This window comes from Bos indicus x Bos taurus, chromosome 2 (assembly GCF_003369695.1).
Source record: "Bos indicus x Bos taurus breed Angus x Brahman F1 hybrid chromosome 2, Bos_hybrid_MaternalHap_v2.0, whole genome shotgun sequence".
NCBI lineage: Eukaryota > Metazoa > Chordata > Mammalia > Artiodactyla > Bovidae > Bos > Bos indicus x Bos taurus.
The window spans coordinates 73,104,187-73,126,205 of NC_040077.1; the positions used below are offsets into that span (position 1 = coordinate 73,104,187).

The 22,019-nt window shown below is 42.8% G+C and overlaps 1 protein-coding gene across 20 annotated transcripts in view; it reads right to left on the reverse strand.

Annotated features, from left to right (window-relative positions):
* Window positions 1–22,019, reverse strand: part of CLASP1 (cytoplasmic linker associated protein 1) — a 273,158-nt gene that overhangs the window by 109,478 nt on the left and 141,661 nt on the right. For all 20 annotated transcript variants that reach the window (XM_027562856.1, XM_027562770.1, XM_027562760.1 and 17 more), the window contains exons 9-11: window positions 5,501–5,653; window positions 2,388–2,461; window positions 746–838 (exon numbers count right to left, since the gene is read on the reverse strand). In XM_027562856.1, the coding sequence (XP_027418657.1) occupies window positions 746–838; window positions 2,388–2,461; window positions 5,501–5,653 (320 nt within the window). The remainder of the gene's footprint in view (window positions 1–745; window positions 839–2,387; window positions 2,462–5,500; window positions 5,654–22,019) is intronic.

The window sequence follows — 22,019 nt, forward strand, 5'->3', positions numbered from 1 at the left end:
CTATAATGCAGGAGACCTGGGTTTGATCCCTGGGCTGGGAACAGGGAACAGGGATGCCTTGGAGAAGGGAACAGCCACCCACTCCAGTATTCTGGCCTGGAGAATTCCATGGACTGTATAGTCCATGGGGTTGCAAACAGTCAGACACGATTGAGCAACTTTCACTTTCACAGGAAGAAGTGCCCCCACTGTTGGTCAAAGTACCCACACTGTATCTGTTACTGAAGGGGCTGGAGGGCATCTGAAACAGACACAGCAGCCATGTTCCTAACTTGCTTCCTGCTGGACAACCAGTGCACAATCACCTTCCTCAGAAAAGACATACCTTCACCAAATGCTGTTCACTTTAATGTTCGGACAACTTGTCATTAATGTACTTTTAAAAACAGAAGGGGCAGAAGTGCTATGAAGAAAGAAAGGGCAACAGGGACACTCACTGTAAGTCACTAAGAAGCTGCTTCCCTGGCCAAGGATCGCAAAATTAAACCTTTACTAAGGCGAGAGTAGTGGCCATGCCACAGGCAGGACTTTGTTAAAAGTACAAGATGCACAAAAAGATAGAAGTGGGCATGTTTTAAAAACAGAAGTGAGGTAATCTATTAAAAAGGCAAACTGTGAATATGGTACCTTATATTTAAAATACTGACTACTTAAAATTCATTACAGTTGAACCCCAATTTCATAATAAAGTATTTATAATATTTAAATATCTAATGCAAATGTAATCACAAAGTTGGCAGCTTACAGCATTTACTCTTTGCTCCCAATCATGCTTGTCATCAGATAATATTTCCCTAATTTTGTTTATGGACTCCTCAAGGTCTCGGCTGGAATAAATCTGTAAGCAAAATTAATTTACAATTAATATGAGAAAATTTGCTGAATAAACAAAGATTATTTCTTAATTAACTGAAGTCAAGAGCATCTGTTAAGTATAGTAAAAGAAATCATTTCATTTTTCAGAAAAGGACCTCGGAGATAACATCTAGACAGGCTTGCCACAGAATGAGTTTCCACCGTGAATGTAAACTCACCAGCTCTGATGCCCGTATATGGATAACCTCACCTCAAATGCAGCTTTACCATAACAGATGATATCATGCACAACCGAGAAAGAAGCCCATTGGGGAGTGGGCGGAGATGCACAAGTCACTGATTTGTTTTTTTTGTAACACCACACTATACTGGCAGACCTCAGAGACACTGCCAGGTCAGTTCTAGTGTCTTCAGTGCACTGCAGGTGCAATAAAGTGAAAATCACAATGAAGTGAGTCACAAAGATTTTCCTAGACTGCAGTCTATTAACTGCCCAATTAAAGTATGCCCACTGTCTAAAAAGGCCGTGTGCATACTTTAAAAATCCTTTATTGCCAAAAAAAAAAAAAAAAAAAACAAATGCTAAAAAAAAAAAAACAAATGCTAACCATCATCTGAGTCTTCAGAGAACTGTAATCTTTTTGCTGATGGAGAGTTGAACTGTTGTGAGAATTACCAAACATGACAGAGACACAAGGTGAGCAAATGCTGATGGGGAAGGGGCACCGTACACATGCTTGAGGCAAGGTGCCCATAGATGTGAAACTGCAGCATTTACAAGCACAACACCGTGAAGGGCAATACAGCAAGGTGTGTCTATGCTTGTAACCTTAAACACTTTCAAACCTATTTTCTCATTTATCCTGGTATCTTACTCCAAAGACAGTAAGGGGGAGAAAAAAATCCACCAAGAGTAAGGCATGATAGGAAGGTCAAGGACATAAGGATGAACCTGAACCTAAAACACCTGCTATCTGCTTTGTATACACATGGCAACTAAGCAGTGGGTGACAAGGGACACACACAGATACCAAGTGCTGGAGGGATCCTGAGCACCGACATCCAATGGACCACAAGCCCCCATCAACCAGAGACAATGCTGGGGCACAAAGCAGTTTACAGTGAGTTCTGTAAGTCATCTCTGCTTCACATGTCAGGTACTTAAGGGAAGTATCACGATGGTATAAACTAAGGTTTTATGAAAACATTTTTTATACCTTTCAGAAACCTACATTCTTCAAATTTACAGACTTCTCTAAGGAAAATACCGACATAAGCATGCTTCTTTGTTCTCTCTTGGAATGGAGTCACTTATTTCCCCCTCTTCTGTGTGACCTGACTCACGAACTCACTAGTGGAGCAAGCCACTTCTCACCAGTTCTAACTGGAAGGTCATCCATTTCAGTTCTGAGAGGCCCTAACATTTCCTAGCCTGCAAACCCTAGACCTCCTGTGGTCTTGATAGTCAGAATTACCCTACCTACTAAGAAACTGTGTGTGTCACATGCTTGAAAAATGAAATCTGAAGAATAAGCCCATCCTTTTTAATCAAACCAAACATCTTCACTCACCTGGACTACAGGCACATCGTCAAATGCTTTAATAAAATCCTCTTCATCAACAGCACCAGCTCCTTCTTTTGCAGCTATAAAAAAACATCAATTTTTAAAATGTAAACAGTGTGCACTGGAGGACTCATACACAAAATCAAAATTATATTTTGGAAGATTTGTAACTTTTTTAAGTCAATAAAAGTTTAGAGTTTTGTGACACAGACAAGTATTACTGACTTTCAATATTAAGATAAAGTATAATAGTTTTACAGTATAACATATATTAGCTTAAAGTCATCTAAAGATAGTACTTGCTTAAGGAAGATCAGTTGTATAGACTTTAAAGGATTTAGGTGATTTATATTGTATTAATCTATGTGTGTGCGTCCAAGTTGCTTCAGCCATGTCCATCCCTTTGTGACCCTACAGACCATAGCCCACCAGACTCCTCTGTCTGTGAGATTCTCCAGGCCTGCATACTGGAGTGGGTTGCCATGCCCTCCTCCAGGGATCAAATCCACGTCTCCTGCGTCTCCTGCAATGGCAGGCAGGTTCTTTACCACTAGCACCACCTGGGAAGCCCCGTATTAATATATAAGTCTTTTCAAAGATTCCTAATGAACATATAATAGAAATTCCAATTCTTCAGGGAATAAATGAAATCATATCATTGTTAGGAATCCAACATAACAAAATTTGTGAAACATTCAAATAAGTTCTAAAGAATTTAATGGTTTCACCTCAACTTCATATTAGTCTCAAAATATTTTCAAGGAAAAAAATTTTCATTTCCTTTTAAAATCACAATAATGTGTCAATTTTTCATTTATATGCCAGTTGCAAATTGACCCAACAATTGCTATCATTCAGGAGAAAGCTTTTTCTTTCTGTTAATATGTCACTTCACACATGAAAGTCAAGTGATATTTTACCAGATGTTTTTTCTTCATATTAAAGGTTTCTGAATGGCCATCTACAGTCATCCCTGTAACCATCATTAATGATTTATACTGGTTAGTCTGAGTGCTTTTCCAGAGCTTCCTACCTGACAACTTAGTTGGCATCTGGGGTCCTGATGGACCACCTAGACAGAAAAGGCCTTAAAGACAACTGATGCTTGTGGTAAATACTTGTCATCACACTTGATGAGTATTTCTCTGCATTCACAAGTCAATTACAAACAGAAAATAGTAACACACTGTGAGTGGTGCTCTGTGTGCTTTAGGTTAGGCCTGGATCCCACCAAGCTGACAAACACGGAGCGCCTTTCTGTGTGAAGCAGAGAGCTGCATGTCAAAGAGGGCTTGGGGCCATACACAGGCCTGGGCCCATGGAGTCTGATGAGAAGTCAACAGGGAAATCACAACTACGATGCTAAACAAAATGGAAAAAGGCAAGATCAGGCCTGAGGGAAAGACAGGGTTGGTATCTCTGTACAATCTACACAGGTGGGATCGTTGGAAGGGGAACAGGTAAGGAATGGGAACAAAAAGACATGGTCTGATCACACAGAAATTTTCTAAGCTTAGTTTGTAGAATAGATGCTACTCAAAGACAGATCAAGAAAACGGATTAGAAAGACTGTTCAGCCATTAAAAAAAAAGTACTGATACACGCTCCAGCAGAGATGAACTCCAAAAACATTATGCCAAGTGAAAGGAGCCAGACACAAGAGACAACATATTGGATGGCTCCGTTTCTCTGAAATTCCTAGAATAGCTGAAAGCATAGAGCAATAACATAGACTGGAGGGATCGCCAGAGCTGAGGAAGAAAGGAATGGGGAGAATTTTAATAGGGTCTTTTTTTGAAAGACCTTTAATGGGGTCTAGTTTCAAAACTGTGTGGAAACTAGATAGAGGTGGTGGTTGCCCAACACTATGAATATAATAAATGGTAATGAATTGTTACCTTTAAAATGGTTGATTTTATGTTGTATGAATTTAAGCTCTTTAACAACAACAACAACAAAATGTATATATTTTAAATGAACCAAAAAATAAAAGATGACCAAGAGGCATGGGATGGCAAGGGGTGGCGTGGGGGGTGCTCAAGAGGAAAGGGATATAGTTATAACTATGACTGATTCACATTTTTGTATGGCAGAAGTCAACACAACATTATAAAGTAATTATCATCCAGTTAATAATAAATTATTATCCTCCAGTTAAAATAATTATAAATTATCCATCAGTTAAAATAAATTTGAAAAAAAAAATACATTTCGAAAAAAACATAAAAGATTAGGAAGAACTAAGAATAGCAGCTCCCCCAACACAGAGACGGTAGGGCAGAGGTTGTGGGGGCACCAAGCTGACAAGCTGGGACACCAACATCCAAGGCCTGTTCAGACAGCAAGAAAGACCAGCCCAAGGAGGCAGCATTCTGATGCTGGTCCTCACTCTAGCTTTAACTGATTAGTTCATCCAGCCAAGCTCAAAAGCCCAATGCTAACAGTAAGCATGGTTCGAAAGTAAAAAGTAAGTAATTTTCACTATACTGTTAATCAACTATACTTCAATGAAAAAAATTTTTTAAGTAGGTAATTTGTGTATAAACTTAAATGTGACAGCAAAATGAAAGCTATATATAACAAGGACCCAAAACAGTCTAAATTAGGGGATGGAAGAGAAGGATAAAGAAATTTATCCTTATAAATTTATTTTCAAAGCCTCAGGGAGCTAGCTAATCTTGACCATTGACTAATTCGGTATCTTACAAGGTTTCACAAGGAACAATCTTACTTGCAGGAACAAAATACATTTTAAAGACAATTTAACTTCTAGACAATCTCAGTCCTGAGACACAGAAATTGGCTGATATCATGCAAGTATCATCAGGCATGGCAGGAGCCCAAGGCCATTAGGATACCATGAGCTCTGCTCCGTGGTGGATTCACACACCCAAAGATTCTGCCCCAGCAAACATGCAACACAGCAGCTCAGACGTACATTCTACCAGCTTATCAGCATCCATAGATGAGAACCAATTTACTTAAGGAAGAGAAAGTGGACTCATACTGCCCACAGAATTACTGCACCTCTAAAGGACACAGAAGGTGAGCAGCATGCGCATCTGCTTTAAGCTCCTACACAGCGGACCACGCAGCACTGTGCTTGGGCTTGGTCTTACCTGAAGACTTAGATCCAAGAGAGGAGGAGCCGAGTCTACGGGTGGTCCCCATTCCAACGTTTCTCCGTGAGCTTGCTGGAGCTTTGGACGACGTAGAGCTGGCGGAAGAAGGTCTATTACCATCCACAGAATCTTCATCATCAAAGTTTTTATCTAAAGAGTAAGCAAAGAAATTTTTTCTTTTTTTTTTAATTTTTAAGTACTTTTTCATCTCAAGTGAAAACAGCAACTAGTTTTATTTAAAGATTAATGGTTTGCCTTCTCTTCTGGAATCTGAGATGTCCACCCAGGGTCTAGAAAAGCCTTAGGTGAGTCAAGAATGCAGCTACGAACACCCTGTTAACTTTCACATATCAGGAATGCTTTCCACTCCAATTTCAGAAAACAGAAAAATCATAAAGAAGAAAGCAACCTCTCATGAAACTATCATGTAGGAACAGTTACTTTAACAATCTGGTATATTTCTGGCCATTCTTTCATGTACTTTTTAATAGTTAATGTACGCCTTATATTCCATTTTAGAAAATTGCTTATTTCAAATGTACATTTTACCACATGATGAAATATTCTTCATAAATGCCATTTTAATGGTTCCATAGTACTTTGCAATTGGAAAATGCTACAAATAAAAAACATTTTCATTGCTAAGACAGTTAGGGATATTCTAATATCTTATGCTTAGAAATAATACTGCAACAGACACCTTTCTACATGCGTTTTTGTTTGAATATTTAATAACTTTAAGAAAAATAATTTCTAGAAGCAATATTACTGAGTCAGAATATAAAAGCTTTTGATGTATACTACTCAAGTTATCTTCAGTAAGTTCATATAAATACATACTTTTCCTGAAAATTCAGAGTTTCTTGCCACATTCTTGCCAACACTGAAAATACTACCATATTAAAATTTCAAACAAAATTTGATAGGCTTCTCCCCCCAAAACAACCTCTTCTTCAGTGTTGCACTTTAGCGAAATTAAGCTTTTTTTTTTTTCTTCAATAAATTCATTAACTTCTAAATTTTCTAGATAGCAGTAGTGGTGGTTTAGTCTCTAAGTCATGTCTGACTCCTGCAACCCCATGGACTATAGCCCACCAGGCTCCTCTGTCCATGGGATTCTCCAGGCAAGAATACTGGACTGGGTTGCCATTTCCTTCTCCAGGGGATCTTCCCAACCCAGGAATCAAACCTGGGTCTCCTGCATTGCAGGCAGATTCTTTACTGACTGAGCTATAAGGGAATTCCTTAGACAGCAGTAGATCCCATCAATATTCCTCAAGTTGTATTAAAAAAAAAAAAATATATATATATATATATATATAAAGAAATCATCTTTGAGCATACTGATGAACAGCATTTTGATGACAAAAAAGTTAAAGCTATCACAGTGCACTATACAGAGCACTAGGGGCTTATGTAGCATGTGTGGGTCAGTCAGGAGGATATATAAAGAACTTAGGAGTTACTAAAAACAAACAAACAAAGAAAATTAACATCCATAGCTGGCGATATTCATGATTTCTGAAAAAGGGCTTAGTTCTTTACCAGTAAGTCTAAAGTAAGTAACTGTTGACCAAAAACAGATAGAAATAATCTGTTTTTCTTGATCTAGTTGCTTCTCAGCTGAACTATCCACAGCCAAGTTTTGTGTCTACCTAAGACTCTAGTGTTAAGTGAAAGTGAAAGTGAATGTTCCTTACAGCTCACCAACAATCTACTTCAAATCATAGGGGTCCTTTTATTCAACAGTAAGGGAGAAACTGGGCTTCTAAGGTGGCTCAGTGGTAAAGAATCCACCTGCCAAGCAGGAGATGTGAGTTCAATCCCTGGATTGAGAAGATACCCTAGAGAAGGAAATGGCAACCTACTCCAATATTCTTGCTTGGGAAATCCCATGGACAGAGGAGCCTGGTGAGCTACAGTCCCTGGGGTCTAAATGAGTTGGACTCAACTGAGTGACTAGTCAACAAAACAACAACAAAGGAGGAATCACATCCTCACAAATGCAGAATCCTATGCAGATTAGCTTCCCTCCACATGCCTTTACACTTCTGACCACCTGGCAAGCTGTGCTGTTTCACAGATGGCTTCTTCAATCCATGCATCAGTGTCTTACTGATTCAGATGTTCAGTGGTCTTTTAGCACAGACTTCCCATACAGACTCAAAAGTGATTATTAAATTGCAGAGCACACTAGTAAGGCCCCTCCAAGAGTAAAAAATGAGAAAAAAAAAAAGTGAAGTCACTCAGTCCTGTCTGACTCTTTGCGACCCCACGGGCTATAGCCTACTAGGCTCCTCCGTCCATGGGATTTTCCAGGCAAGAGGACTGGAGTGTGTTGCCACTTCCTTCTCCAGGGGATCTTCCCAACCCAGGGATCGAAACTGGGTCTCCCACACTGCAGACAGATACTTTACCATCTGAGCCACCAGGGAAGCCTGGACGCAAGAGTAAAACCTGGTCTTAAAATACAGAAGGAGGTCACCCACTGAGCACTGACAGCAGAAGCAGCCTGTCTGTCCTCGGGGAGCCCAAGAGCACAGAGGCTGTGGAACTGTGGTCATCACTCCTCGGAGATCAGTGACAGCTCCAGACGGTGGGGAAGGTAAATTATAAGGGATGCGACCACAGCTACGCTTCACCCAGAAACACATATAATTTGCCTTTAGTTCTCTAACACAGGTAGGCATGCTGTATGGAACTGCGTGCAGTTACTGAGAATTATTTTCATGGGTCAATTTCACTGAATCCCAGGGGCTTCCACCTGCAACAATGATGGGTTAGCAAAGACCTAACCTCTTCCTAGAAGCCACACAGAATATATAAAACAACTACTTTCAGAAGACAACAGGCAGTATAGAACTGTGACATCTCAGAGAAGGGAAACAAACAAGGTGAGCTCTTTAATCACTCCAACTTCCTGCCTGGTGAACATTTCCAGGTCACCCCTTATGGGGAAGAGGAACCCAAAATGAACCTGGCAGTCTTGCGAAGCGGAAAAAATGAGGATCAGACTTCAGGGAAGCTGAGGTGGCTGGAAGTTACAGGGTGGAGTGCTGAAAAAGAGGAAGCCCCATAGAAAGAGAGCTCTAGAAATGTCCTAAGTTCTGGGCCACATATATGTGAATGAAATTCCCTAAGGGAGGGTACAAAATGACCAGGAAACTGTAATTTGAACAACTTGCAAAGTTTACACAAAGGGGAAGATTTTCGAGCACCAGAGTTGGGGTGTTTTCAGCGACTCACCGAATGCATTCAGTAGAGACCCCAGAGACAGCAGGCCTTAGTAGGGGGGCTGAACTAATACACCAAATTGTCCTCTCAGAGCTTAAAAACAGGGCTTAAGGATATTAGATTTGCAAGTGACTTAACTGCCTTGCCAAACATTCTTTAAATAAACACAACCAACCATGGATCCTCAATAATGTAGCAGTCACGATACATAACATACTAATCAAAATTTCCTGAACAGTTGAGAAGCAGAGCAATGTGGCCCATAATCAGGAGGGAAAACCATCAGAAAATAGTGACCCACCAAGAAATGACAGAGACAATGGAACTCTCAGATACGAACATGAAACCTGCTATATCCATGTTCAAGAATTAAAGGAACTCACAGGTGTAATGAAAGAAAAGGAAGCTAGTTCAAAGAACCAAATGGAACTTCTAGAAATTAAGAATATACAGTAGCCGAAATGAAAATATCATTGAAATGGGATTCAAAGCAGGTTAGGCACTGCAAAAGAAGGGGGAAAATGAGAGAATTTACACACACATGGCAATAAAAAATTAATCAAAATTAAACATAGATATCAAAAGGGAGGGTGGAGAACTAAGAGGAGTAGTCTCAGAGACCTGTAGGATGATACTTGTCACCAAATTCAAGTGTCTGTGTGTCACACACAGTGAGGCCACATACCAAAACGCTGGAGTGTGGAGCGCAGAAGCGTTAACAGTGGCCTCCCCAGACCAAACCTGAGGCATGGTGGGCCCTTCCCTCCTCCGTCCCTGGTGCAGGGACCACTCCATCGCCACACGTTCTGTGCCCAGCCCACCAGACCAGCCTGTGTCTGCCACCAAGCAGGCAGGCAGGAGCCCCGCTCTGGGAACACCAGCTTCTGGCCACCTCATCGGTCAGGAGCTGACCAGTGAAGCCAGTGGCAGGCTGAGCCCATGGCACCCGCCACCTCAGTCAGCGATCCCAGTAATAGTCATGTCAACCACCTCTGCTTGACCACCAAGGTCAAGGTCTTCACACCTAGCTCCACCAAGTACCAGAGGATGACGTTGCTAGAGCAACCTGGTACTTCTTCAGACCCGGCATCGGTCAGGAGTTGCACCTTTCTTCTCAGGATGAAACAGCAGCAAGGCAGGCATGAGCTGTAGCTGCCCTGCTCAGCCACTGGCAGGCGCCATAGTAGGCCCCTCCCCCAAGCAAGGGACCCTCAGTGAGCCAACTGTCAGCTGTCCTGCTCAGCCACTGATCAGCACCACAGTGGGCTCCTCCCCCTCCCATCTTGTATATAAAAGGAGCCCTAATTTGGAAGGAGGGAAGATGGTTTTCGAGATGCTCAAGTCTGCCATCTTCTCAGTCTGCTAGCTTCCCGGTTAAAGTCATTATTCCTTGTTACAACAACTTATCTTCCGATTTACTGGCCTGTCAGGTGGTGAGCAGAATGAGCTTGGGCTCTGTAACAAAAAGGTTTATTGTGGGGCCCTACAAGTGAACTCTGGAGAAGGCAATGGCAACCCACTCCAGTACTCTTGCCTGGCAAATCCCATGGATGGAGGAGCCTGGTAAGCTGCAGTCCATGGGGTCGCTAGGAGATGGACACAACTGAGCGACTTCACTTTCATTTTTCACTTTCATGCATTGGAGAAGGAAATGGCAACCCACTCCAGTGTTCTTGCCTCAAGAATCCCAGTGATGGGGGAGCCTGGTGGGCTGCTGTCTCTGGGGTCGCACAGAGTTGGACACAACTGAAGTGACTTAGCAGCAGCAGCACAAGTGAACTCCAGGAGTTGGTGATGGACAGGGAGGCCTGGCTTGCTGTGATTCATGGGGTCATAAAGAGTCAGACACAACTGAGCGACTGAACCGAACTGAACAAGGAGATGTGTGGCTCATGCCTTAAAAACCTCAGACTCCCTAAAAACTTTCAGCAGAATCCTTTCCCAAGGAAGGTAAGGCAGGGGCATGGTGAGTTGTTTGCTAACTTCTTAGTTTCAGATCTTTTGTTCTTGAAGTCAGGTCAAAGTCAGGTAATGATGTTCCTGTAAACCTTCACCAAACAAATGTTATTCTCTGTTCTGACAAGAAAGGGCTCACCCCCAAGTTACAACTTTCTCCCTCTGAGGTCCAGGTCCTGCTAAGAGGAGGCAGAACTTAGCTGGCAGCTCCCTCAGGGCCAGGTCCTCGGACCCCGCCCAGCTGTCATCACTGAGGGAGCCAGGCGCCCAGGACCCAACTGGCCCTCAGGCTCCTCAGGCTGCCCAGACAGCAGGGTACACGTCCTACAGACTGCATCCTATGCAGATGGCCACTGCCATTAGGTCACAGAGTTGGGGATGGGGAGAGGTTCACAGCCTCCTCAAGGCCTGGGCCCGGCCAGTGGGCAGCCATGGCCAGGGCTCTGGAGCCCTGCAGGACACAGCTGCCAGCCTGTTCCCTGGGCCCCTCCAACTCAACCACTGAGATGAGGCTGAGTGAGAGGGCCCTGGGGAGAAGGCCAGTATCCACCTCTTACCTCACTCTCTGCCTGAAGACCACCACCCCTCCCATCACTGGTTGAATGGGCCACTTAAGGTCGTTCATGGACAGTTGCTCGCTGGGGAAAGAGGCGCACTGTGGCACCGACCAATGGCTGAGCAGGACTCCACTAACGGTTCAGCAGTAAGCAGTACCTGGTAATAGGGTGCACAGCACATGCCAAGGGAGACCTGTGAAGGACTGAGCATGGCTGCATTCTATTACCATATCCACAAGTCTGACATAGTGAAACTACATCATCAGCAGAAGCCAGAGGGAAAAATACACATTCTATAGAGGGACAAAATGACAACAGGCTTCATCAGAAGTCCCGTATGTAAGAAGACAACAGAATGGCATCTTTAAAATGGCAAAAGAAAGGTATTAACCTAGCTACATCCAGCAAAAATACCTTTTAAGAATAGAGACTGAATGAAAGCAGAACTCATCACCAGCAGACTCACTCCAGGAAACGCTGACGCCCTCCAGGCAAAAGGAAAATGGTATGAAATGGAAACTTGGAATTACACTAAGAAATGAAGGGTACTGGTGAGAGCAAATGTGCAAGTAATGTAAGGCTTTATTCTTATACTTGAATTACTGCAAAAGATAACTGTTTAAAGCAAAGATTAAAACACTCAACATTTGGTTTCTATCCTCCTCATATTCTCATGTTACAGTCAGAATATCCCATGGCCAGAGAAAGCATCCTTGTTGGCATGTGGGCACGGGGTGGGGGTGGGGCATTAGGACATATGTTGCTGGAGGGGGAGCTACACAGAAAAGGGGCAAGTAAGAAGGGAATGGAAGCAGTTCAGGGTCTGTCCTCAAAGAGCTTGTAGTTTTAACAGCTCATCACAAATTGTTCACACTCATTGCAGATGTTACGCTGCACATGCTGCACCAGGCGGCAGCTGCTTCATCACCAGTGCCCACATGGAAACGGCTCCCAAGGAAGGGAAGGGGAACAGGCAGCCAGTGGAGGGATTTTAGAAACCGAGCTCCATTAGTTCCAACTTAGCCTCTTTACTTCTCTACGAAAACAAATCTGATGGACTGACTTACCTAAATTTCTAACCAGGTCAGAAGTAAATAAATACAAAAATAGAAGGGGGCTCAGAACACAGTAGTTAAACACAGTGATGGGAATGAGAAGTGATGGTTGAAAGCCCAACAGATAAACAGACACGATAAAAAGCAAACACGCATTAAGAAAAATCCTTGAACCCGCCTAGAACACCAGTGCCAGCACAGGGGTCAAGTCACACGTCACAAGGCCACAAGCTAAGAGCACGATACCAAGCACTCATCACCACGACGATGTGATAGCAAGATTACATGGCTGCTCGTGTGACTCGTGCACCAACAAACAAAGTGATTCACATTGTCTATCTGAGTCCAAAATTCAGGGGAACAAGGAAAAGGGAATATTCATTTACAAGATTAACAGTTGGACACACTGCTTTAAGTTTAGAGATGCTTCGCCCAAAAAGGTGTTTGGAGGACAAAAGTCAATTGAACCTATTATTTGAAAACTAGTACACCATCTACAAATAAGTATCCCCTATGGTTCCTAGCTTCTGGGACACCCAGAAATTAAAATCAAATTCAGAAGGGGGTTAGGCCCTACAAAAAGTATTCATCCAGTTTCAGTTAACTGGGGTTAAATTTCTCTGATGTAGAAGATGCCGTTCCTGACCTGGACAAATAAGCTGTGTTGGCTGCTGTGCTGTGCAGAGGGCGTCCACTATGGATCCAGTCCAGGATGAGGGGCCTCATGGTCTAAAATGTTTCAGTATCTTTCAACTAAATCAATCCATACTGAACTCTACAAGTCCCTTAAATTCCCATTTTCTTTAGGCTTTTCAGCTAAGCAGACATTTGTTAGAATAGAGGCTCTTTTTCTAGAGCTTTAACTAAGGCAAACACATGTGTGAGAATGAGTATTTTTAGCTATGCGAGCTTGTGCTATTACATCAATTTAAAATTTTTCACACATCAAGACAACATCTGTTACATAGAAAATGTTCTCAGAGAAGGATGGGTTCTCTCTGAACCCAAAGAAATAATTAATTCTATCTCCAGACACCACTGCAAGGCTGTCATTCTGAGGGTCATTTCTCTCACGTGACAGCTTAGGATAAGCTCTCGGATAAGCTCGGATAAGCTTATTGGCACCTTCAGTTCCTCCAATGTTTTAAAAATCACCCGACTTCTACTCCCCCTTTTACAGAATTGGGACAAGACATTTAAAAATTACACATGAAATTTCTACAGTGTCACAGTGTACTTTTCATCCAACTCTCAATCACTCCTGATAACCCAATTAGCAGGCACAGGGAAATGCAAATAGCAGTAGAATAGCGTGCCCAAAAGAACTGAAGATACAAAAGAGATTTTAAAACACAGGAGAGACGGGACCTTTTGAAAAAATTAAAAGTCCAGAGTAGTACAGTCATTTGTGGACTCAGCAGCAAAGTAGCATAATTCTCAAAACTGAGTAAGTTTGTAAACTTGCACTGAAGCCCTGAACAGCGGTCCAGATGCTGGACAGACGCTGGTGATTAGCCTCAAGCACAGGCAGGCAGAAGCAGCCTCTTCACCAGCCTCCCAACTCAGATCTGAACCGCTAAGGAAGGCCCAGCAGAGCCCCAGCAGCCTCAGGACTGAACTGCAATCAGACTGGATTGGGACAATACAAAGCAACAAGCCACACACAGACTCTTTGGGTCAAAAGTCATCAAAGACCATTACACACCACTGTGACTACAGTTTCAGGTACCGAAGAGACAGAAAAAAAATACCACTCTAAAGACTGACTTTGAGTTCGGTGTATAGAACTTGGAATTACAAGTTCTGACATATACTGTCCACTTAGAAATGTATACACACATCTGTGAGGACAAACAAAATGTCACAGAAACTAAGAGACAGTTGTTCTCCATTATCCATCTGCCAGGGAGGCCGGAACCTAAACCACCAAGCTGTTCCTCTCTTCACTCCTGAGGCAGACTCTGACCCACAGAAAGCCAATGGAGAGAAAATGCCTCATTTCTACACAAAGACAACCCACTCTGTCTCCCTACATGAGGGAGCACCCTGTGGAAGCTGATGTTGCTAACAGGCTCTCAGTTTCACCCACTCCTTGTTACTGAAATTCTCCTCCAAGGGAATGAGAAATGTGGCAGCCTAGTAACTGGAGTATAATTAGTACTCCCAAGAGGGGGCTGCACGGAGCCACGATAACAAGCTCAAAGGCAGGCTGCTTTTTGTAAATCCCCAAGTTTCTTGTCTTGATCTGTCACAGCTCTAAGCCACTGCTGATGACCCCATATGCCAAGCACACTCCTATGTAATTGTGAATACACCATTCTCTGTGATCCTGCCCGACTCTGTCCTGCCCTGGGCTGCACAGCCATGCATGTGCCTTTACTCCGTCTCACCCTGCAATGATCTGTGTGGAGATCTGTTCTGTCTCTGTCCCTGGGGCAGAGACCAGCTGGTACTTCTCTGGTATTCCTAATACCCACAACGGAGCCTGGGCCAACAGACGGTAGGGCTATCAAATATTTAACTTTGGCAGTCCACAGGAAAGAAGTCAAAACTTCCGAATGAATGCAAACCATCCTTCATGTATCTTTTTCAGCTTTCATGACTTCTAAAAATGCATAAGCCTTCACTGGATAATAAAATCAAATAAAGTTATAAAAATGTCTGAGGAAGAGAGTAAGGTAAATACAACCCTGAAAAGTCAAAGTGTTAGTCGCTCAGTTGTGCCCGATTCTTTGCAACCCCCATGGACTGCAGCCCACCAGGCTCCTCTGTCCATGGGATTTTTCAGGCAAGGATATTGCAGTAGTTTGCCATTTCCTTCTCCAGGGGATCTTCTTGACCCAGGGATCGAACCCGGGTCTCTTGCACCACAGGTAGGTTCTTTACCTACTGAGCTACCAGGGAGGCCCCCTAAATACAACCCTAAATGTTTTTTAACCTTCTTGATTTTCCACCAGTCAGAAATATCTTTATTTTTTTTCTGATAAAGCATAAACCTATTTAAAAATTAAAGTCAAAGTACAACCCCCAAAATAAGACTATTCACAATGATATATGAGATATATACATGCATTTCTAGACTTCAGTGTATATACAAACCTGTCAATATACACACACGTGCACAAAAACCATTCTGCCCACTACCAATATTTAGCATTTTTCTATATCAGTCTAATCCATTTTAAAGACTATTATTACACTGCTCACATCTATAATATTTGATCAATCACTTACAAATAGCTTGATTATTTCAAATCTTTCACCCTCAAAACGCCACTGCAGTCATGTGTCTAAAGTGGCAACAGTGAACGCATACTTATGTCTATACATACCTGTGTGCCGGGCCCTGTGTTGGGGGCCCTCGTCGGATCCTCCTGACAACCCCAAGAGAGAAGCACCATCATGACTCCACATTAAAGATGGAAAATCTTAACACATCCAAACAGCAGTGCCTAAAGTCACACAACTAATAAGTAAGGGGGTGAAGGAAGAGTTCAGGTCTATGTCTGTCTGACTCAAGATCCTAGGATCAGAGTCGTGATGATAAACGACCACAAAAAACAGCAACTCACATAAACTAGCCACTGTGTGATGAGCACCTCTGCTCAGACCTTTCTGTGCATCATTTTATTTAATTCTTGTAACAGATGCTTGCTTACCTAAGAAAATTACTTAAGATAATTTCCTAAACACAGAGCCATCAGTATCTCTTATGACTATAGACACAGAAATCCTCAACAAAATATTAGCAAACCAAAGCTAGCAACATATAAAAAATTATCACTATGGCCAAGTAGGATTTAGCCCAAGAATGTAATATTGGTTTAATATATAAAACTTAATTAATTTATTAATACATCATATTAACAGGCTAAAAGACAAAAACACATGTTCAACAGATGTACCAAAATGTATTTCCAATATTGGGGAGATGCTTTCATGCTAAAAATACCACAAACAGGGACTGGAAGGGAACTCCCTTGACCTGATGAAGACCAGCTACAAAATACAAAAAGCACACTATTAAATCTTATTTAACAGGGACAGACTATATGCTTTCCCCTTAAGATCAGGAACAAGATAAGAAGCCTGCTCTCACTACTTCTATTCAACAGTATACTCAAGGTTCTAGCCAGGACAATTAGGATAGAAAAAACATCTGGATTAGATAAGAAGAAATAAAATTATCTCTCTTCACAGATGACATAATCTGCATATATAAAGTTCTAAGGAATTCACTAAAAAACTAGTAGGACAAATAAATTATTTCAGAGAGACTGCAGGATTAAAACCAATACAGAAAAACTCATTGTATTTTTATACATCAGCAGTGAACAATTCAAAAATGAAATTAAGAAAGTAATTCAATTAACAATAGCATTAAGAAAAATAAAATAGTAATTTTAACAAAAAGAATGTTTGCATGTTTGCTGAAAAATATGTAATGTTATTGAGAGAAATTAAAGACCTACTAAATGGAAAGACATTTCACGTTCATGGATCAGAAGATTGTGGCACAGAAGTAATTCAGATTATACAGTGAAAAGAAATGTATGAACATTTTTTGAGAAACAGAAGGCGGCCTTAAACCACCTTCCCTACAGATGGTTCCAAAATGAAAGGATCTACCTGCTCCCTTGTCAAAAAGCTCTGGGATGGTCTCAACGACAACTTTTTCAGGGTCACGAAAGAAATGCATTATTTACAAAGAAAAGAAAAAAAGCTAAATTAGGTATCTGCTTCCCCCAAGAGGCATCAACTTTTAAATTCTTCCTAAACTCTCTGTGGCCTCCCTGTGACTTGGAAGTTCAAGTTCAGGGCACAGGGTCACCTGAGAGGTGATCTGGTCTCCGTATTCCCTTTGTTGCTTCTAAAATAAAACTGGATGCATGCCTGGGAGCAAGTCTCCTCTCTCTGAGAGGGTGGGGTGTGGGGAGGGGTGTTACTGTACTGAACACTAAGAGCACAACACATGCAGCTTCCTTCCCTCATCTCTTCACCATCTATTTACCAAGTACACCTCTGTGCCAGGTACTCTGCAGGGAACTGGGAGGAAGGTAGAAAAGCGTGGCTTTTATCCTGGAGTTCACAGTCCAGCGTGGGAAACAGACACACACAACTCACAGCAGCCATGACTCAGTGTGATGCTTTGCTCAAGTCACGCACAGGATGTGCCAAGTGAATACAGAAAAGGGGCACAGAGAACAGAGACAAGTAAACTCAGAAAGGATCCACTGTGCCCTCCCACCCACACTCTGACATGACTCACTCCATTGCTTGGGTCTGACAGTGGAGGACTTATCATGAACTGGGACTGTGAAATGCTCTAAATGGGCACACAGCCTACACAGTGCAGGCACATGGTAGACAGCCCCGCGGAGAGAGCACACAGGCAGAGAGAATACATTCCAAAGACTCCTTGTGGACAAATGTAGGAGAGGCAAGGGACTTCTGACAGGGACAGTGAACAAACCAGCCAGGGGCCAAGGCTCACAGATGTGTCCAGGAGCCCCAGAGTTCTGGGACTGTCCCCATCCTGGGCACCAGGGAACAAAGGACTGAAGGCAAAGTCTCCAAGTCATGTCCAGAAGTTTGAGTTATTCAAGTTGGCATCTCTTGACCTGTTTAGATGCCCAACTTAAACTAACCATGTTAATACAAAGCCTTCCCCAAAGAAAAGAACCCACAGCAACACAGCAATAGCAGGTACAGAAGATCAGTCTTGAAGAAGAGTTATCTCCCTACACACCTCAAAGAGACTATAAACTTCTTCGTGGAACCAGTCAAAAGGGAGGGCACAAAGAGATGGCTACTTTATCATCCTGAGTATCAGAGGGCTCTCAGGGGAGCAGCAGGGAAGACCAGGATGGACCAGCCTTTCTGCCAGAAGAGCTGGCCATGGAGCTCAGGGAAGACTCAAACTGTCTCTGTATTAACATGGACTGGTGAGCCCCACAAACTCTGGCCAGATGGAAGACCTGGCTTTACATTCTATCAGGGCTCTGGACACATCCAGGGTAAGAGAAACGCAGGAGGAGCCACCCCAGGGGGTAGCTCTCCCTCTCATGCTCCCATCGCCCATGAGGGTCCCGGAGCGGGGACCTGGGACCATCCTGCTGCTCTTTCACCAGCCACCCAACCCCAGGCCAATCAGCCAGAGGAGGAAAAGGGACAGGAGGCTTAACTCACTGGTCACCTAAGCCACGCTCTCTCTTCTAGATGCAACAGGTGCTCTGGGGTAGAAGACAATCCTCATACAACTTGGAATCCATCGTGCTTCGGCCCCTACACACAGTCTGGTAGAAAATTAAAGTCAATTCACTACTGACTCATATTCATCAGGCATGAATTTTTAACTCCTTTCAAGGCTTTTCTTCTAGGAAACAAGATTGTCAAAAGATTACCCTAAATCCTATGAAACACAGATCAGTCAAGCTCAAGATAGTTCGAAAAGAGATTCCAAGAAAGAATTAACCACCATAACAAACAAAAATCCACCGTGTTTTTTAAAGAATTTGGCGCTCTTTCCTAGAAACTATCTCTGAGTAAATGTTTAAGAGTTTGAATCTGTTACATTTTCTCCAACTATTATTATGTCTTCTTTCTCTAGTGCAATTTTCATTCAAATTTGAATTCCTATCTCACCATCTGAAAAGTTAAGTCACATTATAGGTAGTTGATGGTTTTCTATAGTTTTTGTAAGAATACGGCCTTTGAATAACTATAATACACACAGACTTAAAACCAATTTACTGCTGCTAAGGCCCTAGTATATTTCATTGAACTTATTCTCATAGCTACTTGGGAATTCACAACGCTGCAATTATTTACATGATTACAAAGCAGTTGAAATGCTGCTGTGACCGCCTATCCTAGCCACACTCAAACCTACTTCACACTTTTGTACAAAGAAACCCAAGTAAACTAAAGGTACCAAACAAAGACTTTAGGATTAAAAAAGAGGATCTTTTGATTGTTTTCTTTTCCAATTTCATTTTTATAAAAATCAAATGTATACACTTACTCAGCCCTTGAACCTGGCTATAAGAAGAGCTCGTGAAGCCCATTCCAACTATTTTACTATTTTTTCTGTCTTGTTCAATCAATTCTCTCAACTCCAAAGACTAGTGAGTAGATCTGTTTTCAATGTCTGGGCATCTGTGCCAGAGGTGGCTGTGTGCAGAGGTGGTACACTCATGCGGGCCGCTGGGTGACGGCGGAGTCTAGACCCAGCCTCTGTGCACGTCCACCAGGAGGATGGGCCAGGGAGAGCCTTCTGACCTCACAGTCAATGATTTCATGCTGGATAAAGGTCTGGCATTTCTAGCACAGCATAAACCAGCTACTATGTGGTCACACTGAGAAAACCAAACAGTAAATGGAGTTCAATCTTCCCCATGTGACTCTAGCTTTGGGAGGCAGCGCGCAGAGAGGTAAAATGCACAGATTTCAGAGAGTTCTTCTCCAGACTTCAAAACCTGGCACCATTTCTTAGTTTGGACAAGTTAGTAAACTTCTCTATGCTTGTCTTTCATCTATAGAATAACTATCACTCACACACCCATGATCTGTGTATTCAGAAGATGTTCACGTGACCCTGAACCGGATGCTGACAGTTCAGAGACTGAAGCACTTCCACTCTCAGAGCTGACAGCCACGGTGAGGCTTCAGAGGCCCAGGGAAGGGACCCTGAGAAGTCTCCGCAAGGTTGCGTGTGGAAACTGAGCAGATGTTAATTAAGCTGGGTGACAAGAGCGTGGACTCCAGTGGGATCCACATGTGTGAAGCCCTAGTATATCGGCCCCTGGGCTGAGACAACCCAAGCGGCAGTCAGAACTGATCCCAAGATAGCACAGGCACATAGACTGCCGTGATTACTAATTATAACGACCTTAATTGTCTACATGGTAATAAGTTATAGTAGGGGATTTAACTCGGTAGTTACTTCTCACAAATCCACCAGCAATGCTGGAGACTGAAGTTCGATCCCTGGGTTAGGAAGATCCCTTGGAGAAGGGAATGGCAACCCACTCCAGTATTCTTGCCTGGAGAATCCCATGGACAGAGGAGCCTGGCAGGCTACAGTCCATGGGGTAGCAAAGAGTTGGACACAACTGAGCAACTTTCATTTCACTTCTCACAAAAGTGCTCAAAAACTAACTACAGTGAAGACATTTATTTTCAGTGAACATATGTGGACATGTTTACTATTTCATAGGAAAAGGGGGACGTTTTAAGCACCGTGAATTGCTGTGAACGAAGTCTGCATACTGATGACTGAAAACTGAACTTCCAGAAGTGGCAACTAATCTTTCAACACCTCGGATAATCTCTGAATGTCACAGTGACAAAAATCGCAATGGATTGTTTCACTGATTCAACATTCTTTTCTCCTTTTGACTATACAACTTATGTTACCTTTGAACTTGCCCTAAAGGGGTACTGTGCTTAATTAATGTCAGAACCCAAACCCCACAAATATCAGACCTACATCTTGCATTCATCTGGAAATGTCATTTTAATTATCACTGTACCAACCCTGACCCAATTCTTCTCGACAACCACTACACAGGAGCAAAAGCAAGTCAGCTGGAAAAATCCAGAGCCAAATTTGGAAGAGGTTCCCAACCAGAACATCTTCTCATATTAAAGTGACTGCACCCAGAGCTGTCTGCCTCTCATGCAATAATCCTTCAAATCCTCCATCCCTGATTTAATGACTGCATTCTCAAGAAGCCAAGAGAAGCAAATGTCACATTCTAATATAAAAAGACAGAAAAATAAGATGACAACTGAAAAGAAACACCTACATTCTAATAAATTATAATCCTCTAATACCAGCTCCATCCCTACTCTAAGATACATATCAACTTGGAACTCACGTACAAATAGAATTCTAAGTTCTAGTGTCTAAAACTACAATCATTTCTCCATCCTCAAAACTGCTCACTCCCCAAGTGCCCTGCTACAGCCAGTCCCAGCACCACTCAGTCAGGCAGCCATCTCCCCCCACATCATCCTGAAATGTGGCCAGAGAGCCCCCCTGGCTCTCACCTTCACCACCACTCCCACCACGCTGAGGCTGTCCTCATTCAGGTGTGCCTCACCTCTTACCTGGATTTCTGCTATTAAAATAGTGTCCAAATCAGTCTCTTTGCCTCCAGTCTTTTTAAAAAAAAATAACAACAGATGTTTCAAATACACAGAACATTAACCATTAAGAGCACCTAGTCTCACCACCTAGACAGCTTTGTGGTGCAGTGGTAAAGAATCTGCTTGCCAAAGCAGGAGACATGGATTTGACCTCTCAGTTAGGAAGAGACTCTGGAGGAGGAAATGGTAACCCACTCCAGTATTTCTGCCTGGAAAATTCCATGGACAGAGGAGCTTGGAGCCTGGTGGGTTACAGTCTTTGGGGTTGCAAAGAGTCGGACTCAACTGAGCACGCATGCAGAGTCAAATAAGAGGTAAGATTCTGACAATACAATGAATTCTACCCCCTAGACAAACTCTGCTGCTGCTGCTGCTGCTGCTGCTGCTGCTAAGTCGCTTCAGTCGTGTCCAACTCTGTGCAACTCCATAGACGGCAGCCCACCAGGCTCCCCTGTCCCTGGGATTCTCCAGGCAAGAACACTGGAGTGGGTTGCCATTTCCTTCTCCAATGCATGAAAGTGAAAAGTGAAAGTGAAGTCGCTCAGTCCTGTCCGACTCTGA